This window comes from Polyodon spathula, chromosome 42 (assembly GCF_017654505.1).
Source record: "Polyodon spathula isolate WHYD16114869_AA chromosome 42, ASM1765450v1, whole genome shotgun sequence".
Taxonomy (NCBI): domain Eukaryota; kingdom Metazoa; phylum Chordata; class Actinopteri; order Acipenseriformes; family Polyodontidae; genus Polyodon; species Polyodon spathula.
This window is the reverse complement of record NC_054575.1, coordinates 2,166,523-2,176,499: the sequence shown is the minus strand read 5'-3', so window position 1 is coordinate 2,176,499 and position 9,977 is coordinate 2,166,523. Positions and strand designations below refer to the sequence as shown.

Sequence of the window (9,977 nt, the reverse complement as noted above, 5' to 3'; positions counted from 1 at the left end):
GACGTCTTTTTGATGTGGGAAAGAGTCCGACATCGGACTGGAAAGGGAAAATTGTAACGTCAGACCTGGTCCGATGTCGGACTGCAAAAGGTTTTTTTTTTTTTTTTTTAGTGTATTTTTATTATAGGTTGCAATGTTAATAATTTGATGAATAAATCTCCCCTGGATAAAACAATATAAAGTGAAACAGCCACCACTGTTTCGACCATTTTAATAGAGTGTTTAATTACTGTTCAAATAATCCACAGATTGAAGACTCATCAATCAACCCTCCCTGAAGAGAAACGTTCAGTTGCACTAGGAAACATCAATCAAAGGGGCATAAAAATAACTCGCTCCATTTTAAATAAATGAACACAAAGGTGCAGAGCATTGTGTATTTATTGAAAAACATTTTGTAAAAGACAGTACAAAAGTCATTCAGAACAGGATCAAGCGTTTTGAAAGCATTGCTTCATAATTATACAATGTATCATTGAACAATATATTTCCCAAGTAATTACCTCTGCTTAAAAATCTGTTTCCTATCCTACAGAAGACACAACACTTTAAATTCACTTCTGGTGTAATTGCACATGTGTTTTATTTTATGTGCAATGACTTTATGAAAACATATGTACATGGCCACTGTTTATGGCAAAGAAACAACGAAAAAAGTGTCTACTTTATGTGCTTTACATTATGTAAACACAAGAAAAAATGTTTAACTTGTGGCATCCTTGTTTTTGTTTTTAATTCAGAGGGATAAAGTAAGGCCTTCACAACCTATTCTTACTTCTGGGAGTATTAAATGTACGTTTTGCAAATGAACAAATATTTGAATACTTTGTCTGACTTTTGAATGGATATCCGAACATGAAAATACCATAGCACTATTTTATATTATTATTAACAATAAAATAATTAAACTTTAGGGTCTGCCTTGGGTTGAACATTATTTGATCCATCCTTGACTGTGCTCACTATCACAAGGTCCTTCCCGCCTGTTCCAGGATCAAATAAAGGGTAGAGTTTCCCAGAGAATTTACCAGTAAAAGTGTAGATATGAAAGTAATCCTCCACCCTATAAAAAGAGACCTTACCCGCTTCACAGTCCAGATACACACCCACTTTTTTAGGGTTCTTCAGAAGAGAGACATTGAAGGCACAGAGCCCACCTCCACTGCGTAACTGAATCACCCAGTAACCTTCACTGGGATTCAGGTCAAAACGTCCTTTCCTCTCAGCAGACTCGCAGGTGACTCCCAGTTTCCAGCTATGCCTATCCCCCACCTCCACCTCCCAGTAGTGGCTTCCTGAGGTGAACCCCTCCCTGCCCAGCACAAACTGATGCTCATCAAATCTTTGTTTATTGTCAGGGACATTCTGCTCTTCCATTTCATTTCTCACACGTTTCCCATCTTCAGACACAATGAGACAACGGTGTGCTGTTTCAGGGTCAAGAATCACAGCAGCTGGGGAGGACAGAGATAGGAATCAGTTTGAAATAAACTTATAAAATAAAAATCTAATATGGAAGCCACATATATTATTGCAGGGCAAGTTCACTTCATTCGTGGGGGAAAAGTCAATTTTTCGTATTCTCACAAAATATATTGGTACAGAAATTTACCATCAAAGAACCACAAATATCATAAACCTTTTATTTCTTTGATGTAAATGTATTCCATACTTTATGAGCACGAGAGCTAACTAAACAATAATGAACCATAAGCTTTCACGACCACAGAGGGCTATCATCTCGGGACTGATACAGCTACCATTTCATCTTCCATGTCTCAAAATATTCACCTGAGTTTCTTAATTTATAATTAAGAATAAAACTTACCTGAGTTTATTTGCAGCTTGTCCCACTCTAGAAGAAAAAAAACAAGAAACACTTGACCATTGAATAATGTTGCAGGGTGGATTTATTACAACCCAAACCCAGGTTGACCCACTCTGAGTCTGAACAGGTAACGAACAATGCCTTAGGACTGAAGTTTTGAAAACATTATGTCTGAAAACACTTCCTCTTTCTTGTTTATGAACTGTGGCAGGGAATAAGCGTTAACCCTGCCTGTGTAAACAGGTGTACGTTTGGCAGGGCTCAATCTATGTGGCCATTGCCTAATTAGGCAAGTGAGTGTTATTTGGGGAATGACCACATATATACTGAACATCAAAAGAAACTTCTCACTTATATTTGGATAAAATTCTGTAGATGTGATCGAAAAATGACAAACTATGTTCCAGAGCAGGTGCAGTGACTTTTTATTGTGCTGATAAACAATTGACATTTTACTGTCTGAAGTTATGGAGGGACAGGGGATGCTGTGAAAGTCACAGGGTAGTAGCGTGTGAGGCCAGCATTGGAAGCAATACAAGCAGTTCTTGCTTTGCACCAGGTTTCAGATGTTGTCTTGTGGAATCCTGGCCCGTTCCTCTTGTGGTGCCTGGATAAGCATCTGTCTCTTCAGAAACAACACGTCTCCCAGTTTGTGGCCTGCAATTGGCAGAGTGTGTCTGGTTCTACCGTCTCGCCAGGTTTGAGATCGCTGGCTGCGAGCGCCCGAGGCGGCGAGCCACAGCCCGCTGCCCCAGCCCAGCCTCCAGCACGCCGATCGCACGAAGGCGCTGCTCCCCTGAGAGACGGGGCATATTGTTTTGTTTTTTCTCTGATTTTTCTTTATTGCTTTTTTCAAGCTTGCAATTCAACAGTCAAGGATGAATGAGAGTGTGATTAAAAAATAAACCAAAAACATTGTCAATGTCCATTCACATTCCTTATTTATCTATTTCTAAATGTGTTATAATGATGAGTTTCTTTTGATGCTCGGTATATATTAGGGAGGTAAAGGCAATGAGTAGCAGGGTGTGCGCACAGCTAAAGTACCGAGATAGCGTTTGCCTGGGTCTAAAACACCACCTGATGAGCTCATATCGCTGCTTGGCTCTCAAATCGCTGCCTGGCTCTCAAATCACTGCCTGACTCAAATCACTGCCTGACTCAAATCACTGCCTGGCTCTCAAATCACTGCTTGTCTCAAATCACTGCCTGACTCTCAAATCACTGCCTGACTCTCAAATCACTGCACAAAGCATCTTTTCAGTTGTCGTCAGATATTAACCATGTAGCAGCTATTTTTCGTGAAATATAAATGCATACCTGATTTCAGGAGATGCCTAGCACCTTCTGTAGAAAAAAAGAGGACATGTTTACAGTGGATAAAACAATCCAGTCGAGTTACAGTACTAGCTGGAAATTTTTTTTAAATCTTATTTTTTTTTATTATTTTTCCAGCTCATGCAATTGTTAACAACTAGCTTACTATAATTTTAACAAACGCCTTTTTTTTACTCGGATGTATTCTATATGCGTTTGTTAGACTATGTGTGGCAGACAGTGGGTTAATTAACTTGTAAGCCTCTCATTCACGTCTTTTCACCTTTTCGAAGGTTCCTAGCTTGTAGCACAGGTCAAGAGAGAGAGGCTCAGAACTGAATGGGAGGCAGGGACTGTTCAGGGTCAAGGTGATGGGGAGAGCTCTCATGGTGTCTTTTGACTGTGCAATGTATGCTGTCTGAATAAATAGAAAACGTTTTTGCATGGCTCAGGTAGCAATTATGCCCATTATTTGTTGGATTCATTGAAATTGTATTTGAATTATATGTATTTATATATTACATATATATTACATTTTTTATTATGAAAACTGAAAAAAAAATCTTACTTATTTGTTTACGAAGGTCATCACACTCTGCAAGATATAAAATTATTGTATTAGTGCATGCATTCACTTATGGTATATTTCTTGTTTGTTCTTAAAATGCTCAATTAGAAATTAAAGAGCCAGTATCACGATTAAACCACTATAGTGTTTATCCTGTTTTCATTATGAAAAAAGTTTTCATGCTGTGTTTTGGTATAGTATTGCTCTGTTTTTCCTGTGTGGGAGAAACCCACTTCCTGCAAGGTTACCTGAGCAAATGTTGTAGGAAGAAATGGCCAGGGAAAAAAAATCCAAAGTCAAGTGTACATAACAACATAAGAACAGTTACAAACGAGAGGAGGCCATTCGCCAGTCTTGCTCGTTTGGTTGTTGGTAGCTTATTGATCCCAGAATCTCATCAAGCAGCTTCTTGAAGGATCCAAGGGTGTCAGCAATTATCAATTTTTCTCTTCATCTATGATGTTGTCATTTGTATGTCTTAGACATTTTGCTTCCTCCTTGAATGTTCTCTTGCAGTTATAATATTGGAAAAGCTTTTTGGAATTGGTTTTAGCCCCCTTAGCAATGTTCATTTCTATCTCTCTCTTGGCCTTTCTAACTTCCTTTTTGACTTGCGTCTGCAGTTCCGTGTACTCTTTCTGTGTACTTTGTTCTGGCTTCTTTTAAACACTCTGTAAAGAGCCTTTTTTTCTCCTGAATATTTAATTGATCTATTAAATCATTTTCTTTTAGATTGTGATTGGTCTACTTTTGGGCTGTATTTGTTTTGTGCCTCTATTTACTACATATAGCCACACTTTCTCCATGGATGTCTTCTCTATTTTACTCCAATCGACTTCTGTTAGTCTTTGTCAATTCTTCATCGTTTTCAAAAATTGTAAACCTTAGCTTTAGTCGTTACTTTTGGGGTTTTAAAAAGCACTTCAAATGAGACCATGTTGTGGTCTGAGTTTGCTAGTGATTCTCTGACCTCTGTTTTAGTTATTCTGTCTTCGTTATTTGAAAAGACTAAATCAAGGCATGCCTCCTCTCTAGTCGGTGCCTTGACAAATTGCATTAGGAAGCAGTCATTTGTCATTTCCACCATTTCAATGATGGATGAAGATTTATCTGCTCACCTAACCTGTAATTGCAATGCAGTGGTCAAGGTCACCTGGGTTCAATAGTTGTTATAATAATAATGTTACTGTTAACTTTTCTCTGCATCACATAATAGTCATGTGCAAATTATGTATAATGTGGTGTATATATTTTTTTCTGGAAAGATGATGGTAATAAACAGAAGTTACATGAACCTGTTCATTATTCCAGAAGCACTGAATGCTATTTCAGGATAAGTAGGAAAAGGTCTAAGACATCTACCAGGTACTGTTTAACTTATATTAATGAGATACTGGCTCTTAAAGTGTATTTAATTATCCGTCCTCTCACATCTTAACATTTCACCCTCCTCTGCACTGAACATACCTGCTTCAAGATTACTGTTAGCCAATTCCACAGTTTCTAAAAGACAAACAAACAAATTATAACACACATTAAACCCATGTTTACAAGTTTATGAACTGAATGTAAGAAATTAGCCTTGTATTTCCCTCTTTAGTACAGCTCCTTCAAACAAATAATTGTATACAATAAGGTTAGGGCTTACGATTTTCGGTTTTAACTGATTACAACGGTAAAACACCTTGATGGGGGGATAAAAAATGATATCAATGTATAGTCAATAAAACCAGAGAACATTGGAGAAACAGTGGAAATGGTCAATCAATTCACGCTGGCCACCACTTTCCCATTAAAAAATAAAACCAGCTGGCAAAGCCCCTCCTTCCTGACTTGCATCTATGATTGATTCGATCTGAATACAGGCGATCCTCCACATACGATGCTTTGCATTATTACCCTGCTTCGACTTTACGACGGGGCGAGACCCGAGCCATGCGTCCTGCGCACAGCTCGGTGTCCGGACCACAGTACCTGCCATGTCATGACTTTACATTCTAGACACTATGAGCTGTGGTCCAACATTAGTGCTAATTAGGGTCTGTGAAAGCAACTGTATAACAGACCATACAAGTCAGAGGAGCAGTTTAAATACCCGAGGGTGATGCAAAGAGGGCAGTAAAGTCACAGGATGGTATAAATGTGGTTTTACTCTGGAACTTCTACCTTGCTTGTTTTGATGTGTTTAAGCAATGCAAGCCACCCTGTATCTTTAGAACATTTACAGTGTTGCTGTTCAAAGAGTAAGTAGCAGGGTTGTGAAAAATCCAGCGCTATAAATCCTCACATGTTGCTATAACCCGTCAACTCATTTTTCTTTTCTTTGTTAACATCCTGACAACTTTTTATACTTGTAACTTTAAACTTTTTTTTAAATGTCTGCCCTAGTGCTCTGGGGTTTGAGATCTGTCCTCTAACTCACTGCAGGAAGAGCCATAAAAAAATAAAACAAAACATAACAAATCTCTGCAGTTAACAATGAAAATAAATGACAGATTTACATAAACAGCATAACGGAAAAAGAGCATCATATTTAAACTGAAATACAAACACTGAAATACAATACAGATACCGAAAACTACCAGGGACTCGCATATATACATGTGCAGTAGGAATGTCCATCTAAAAGCAAGATGACTCTTAAGATATTTGTTATAAATTATGAACGGATTAAAATGTTTTGAGAATGTATGTTGAATCTGCTTTTCACAGTGGTGTGAAATATATATATATATATATATATATATATATATAATATATACCTGATTTTTACTCTAGTGTTATTTGTTTTGATGTTGTGTGATTGTATTTCTTAACATGAGATCTGCAATGGATGCCAAAAGTTATAAACTCAGCCCTACTGAACCTTATTGCAAATAAAATAAAATACGATTATTATGGGATGCTGTTCACAAACCTTTAACTTATGAGCTATTTAAAGATTTCAAGGTTGTATTATGAATACGATACACCTTACTTTTCACGCTAGTTTTGTAACATCAATCTGTTTTTATTGACCTAATGCCAAGAAATCAAGGCATAGAGTCCCATGTTTTTATTGCACTGTTATATGAAGTTATTCGTCCATACCTTTCATCTTCTTTCTGTTGTAGTACACGGCCACCGGGATGCACAATCCTACGAGTATGAGAAAAACTATAAAGAACACAGACAAGCTCTTCCACGAGGAGGAGACCAGCGTGAAGAATTCTCCTGCAGAGGAAAGGACACAGGGTTAGTTATGCACAGTGTGTCAGCAGCAGGAACGGCTTTCTTGCTCATTGAAATACTCTGCATGCATGTGGATATCTGATCAGTTAAGAATTAGTGCGGGTTTACTGACCGGTGATGTGAACTCTGGTCTGCAGGATTCTCTTCTCCTCCCCGTGTCTTACAAGACAGATGATCCCGTCAGCCTCTTGCTGAGATATCTGCAGAGAGCTCAGGAGAGTGAAGAGTCCGTCTGTTCCTTGCTTCTCAGTGAGAACAGCCCTCCCTGTTAAATCAGCGTCCTTCACATTCCTCCACTGCAGCTTCGGCTTAGGAAACCAGCCCTCAGACTCACACAGCAGACTGACACCACCGCCCTGCAGACCGAGCAGAGTGATGCGGGGGGAGCTGCCCTGGCCTGCAAATACAAAAGGAGAGAAATTAGTAAGCTAGTATAAGGCATTTGCAATAACACTGTAAATTGGACCACAATGGGGCAGAATAGGGAGTCTGCAAGTTGCTTTTAAAAAATGTTCTAGAGGGATTAATGGCAATTCTTCAAAGATTAATACCAAGCTCTAATTCCTGTAAGGATCAAGTTGTTTTATATGATATGGTGAAATTTTGATTTACAGTATATTACCTATAAGAGGCTTGGGATGACGAAGCCTTCCCAAAATAAACTGTTCTGCCCCCCCCCCTCCCCCCGCAAGCGCTCAAAGCAGGTCTAACTCGGAAGCTACTTGTTTTAGATATCTATCTATCTATCTATCTATATATGTGTGTGTGTGTGTGTGTGTGGTGTGTGTGTGTGTGTGTATATATATATATATATATATATATATATATAATATATATATATGTGTGTATGTGTGTGTGTGTGTGTGTGTGTGTGTATATATATATATTGGTCCTTTAAAGTAAAATGTTACTGCCCATTTTATTCATGACACAGCACATGTGAGTCTGCCTTAAAATCACGCAGCACAAATAAGAGAAAGACGTTATCTGCATGGAATACCTGGTCACTTGTCAAACAGACTTTGCAATTTACAGCTTGGTAACGTGGAGAACTACTGGGCCAGAGTTAAGAAACAATTTAAAACAATGCAGGGCGCAGCAGAAGACATGATGCCATTGTACATGTGCGCATTCGAAAGGTATGGCAGGAACTGTCGAGATGCATTTCTAAATGTTCAGCATCAGATCACACAGCTGCGCAGGCAGGCAGACCGAAGAACGGACGGCAACAAAACATCTTTTAAACCCCAAAGTCTCTTTTTAAGAGGGACCCAAATCTTTTGCGAAAAGCTGAATTATTTTCAAAATGGGATAGGGAAACGCTGTAGTTCAGGGAGAAGGAACAATATCTCTTGTACACTTTGGTTTCCCAAAAGCTCAACATATACATAAATCTCACCGGTCGTGTTTATTGTGATAAATTCCAATATGCTGTAATATCAACACCCCCATGTGACCTGTTTTGACCAATCCGGATAGCCATACATTTAGTCCTTTCTCAAAAATAGATATATAGTATTATATATATATATGCTTATATATATATATATATATAGATATATATTATATATATATATAGATATATAATTATTTTATCTTACTGTATATCGCTTGGTTGAATAAATGCATGGGGAAAAGTGTGGAATAGCCTCCCCAAACAAAACACCCACACATCGCCTATACAGCTCACCTGTAACCATTAAGTTCATGGTTGATTCAGAGAACCAGCTTGACGAAAGCACATAGCACTGATAGCTTCCTTCGTCCGAGACTCTGACGCTGCTGAGCTGTAGAGACACGTTGCCAGTGCCCAGTTCTTCTTTAAAGAGGTGAGTCCTGCCTCTGTATCCTGGGCTCTGCTTGCCTTCTAGGTCGGCTCCCTTTGCATATGCATGGACTGGATGCTCATCGCCTACTTTAACCCACCTCACCTCCAGTCCCTCGGCACTGACAGCTGGCGAGAGATGGCATGGAAGTAAGATGCTTTTTTCCACATGAGCAACAAGAGGTTCTTTTGGTACTTGAACTGAAAATTCTGTTAAAAAAAAAAAAAGATAAAGGTATGCTTGAGTCAGTCTGTTGTCTCTGTTTGAATGAGAGATACTGTATCACGCTGTTTGGAGGCGAGAGAACTGTGAAGTGAGCCATACAAACTGTACGAAAGTCGGTTTTCTTTTTTTCAAAACCGAACGAGAGGTTCACTTGTTCAGCCCATCAGGTGGTGTTATCGTGAGACATCCGGACTAGTTTTTAATAGCTTTTTACTTCAAATCTTTCCCAGAAAAGAAAAACACACACACACACACACACAATAAAGTTACCAAACCAGTATTAAGTAAATTACTTTCTTCCTCACCTGTTTGCGCAGAGTACACCTGTAGAAGAATCAGAATAAGATCTTCAATTCTCAGCAAAGCCTTCATTGCTGTAAAACAGTCAAAGGTTAATATCTGTTCTTCCTACTTGAAAGTATTCTAAACATTTGGCAAATTATACGTTGTATGCTCCAGATATACCTCATCGTTCATATTAATAATAAAACTAATCTTCAAATCCACTCTGCGTAAACAATGCATCATATATTTAAAATATATTCTATTTAAAATAGTAAACATATATTCTACTTTGCTATATATGAAATATTGTAAAATAACTCTAAACTACAGTGCAAATACATGCAGGGTAAAATGAAATAAACATAGAACATTGTAATATGATAAATAATTTTACATAATAATTATTGACGCATATAATATATAGAATATATATATATAATATATATATATATATTATATCTTATATATATATTAATTTTTTATGGCTAACACATATTAATATTGCTGACATAGTTTGTCAATATAGCATTATGTTTTCATGATAACTAATTTGCATTATCAAACATTTTAGCCCATACAGTAAATTTTTGTTGTTTTAATGAAGAAAACAAGACTTTTCCCAGTTAAAAAATAAAAATATAATACTCAAAAAATTAAAGTAAAAAATGATAACAAGTTTTTTTACTAATTTACGTTC

The 9,977-nt window shown here is 37.6% G+C and overlaps 1 protein-coding gene across 1 annotated transcript; it reads right to left on the bottom strand.

The window, feature by feature from the left end:
• Positions 1–903: 903 nt before the first annotated feature.
• LOC121305191 (butyrophilin subfamily 1 member A1-like) lies at positions 904–9,367 on the bottom strand. The gene is made up of 8 exons (XM_041236734.1): positions 9,301–9,367; positions 8,635–8,979; positions 7,057–7,341; positions 6,804–6,926; positions 5,181–5,216; positions 1,829–1,855; positions 1,083–1,454; positions 904–983 (listed from the first exon to the last, which is right to left on the bottom strand). The coding sequence occupies exons 1-8, from the start codon at positions 9,365–9,367 to the stop codon at positions 904–906; spliced, it is 1,335 nt and encodes a 444-aa protein (XP_041092668.1).
• Positions 9,368–9,977: the final 610 nt, after the last annotated feature.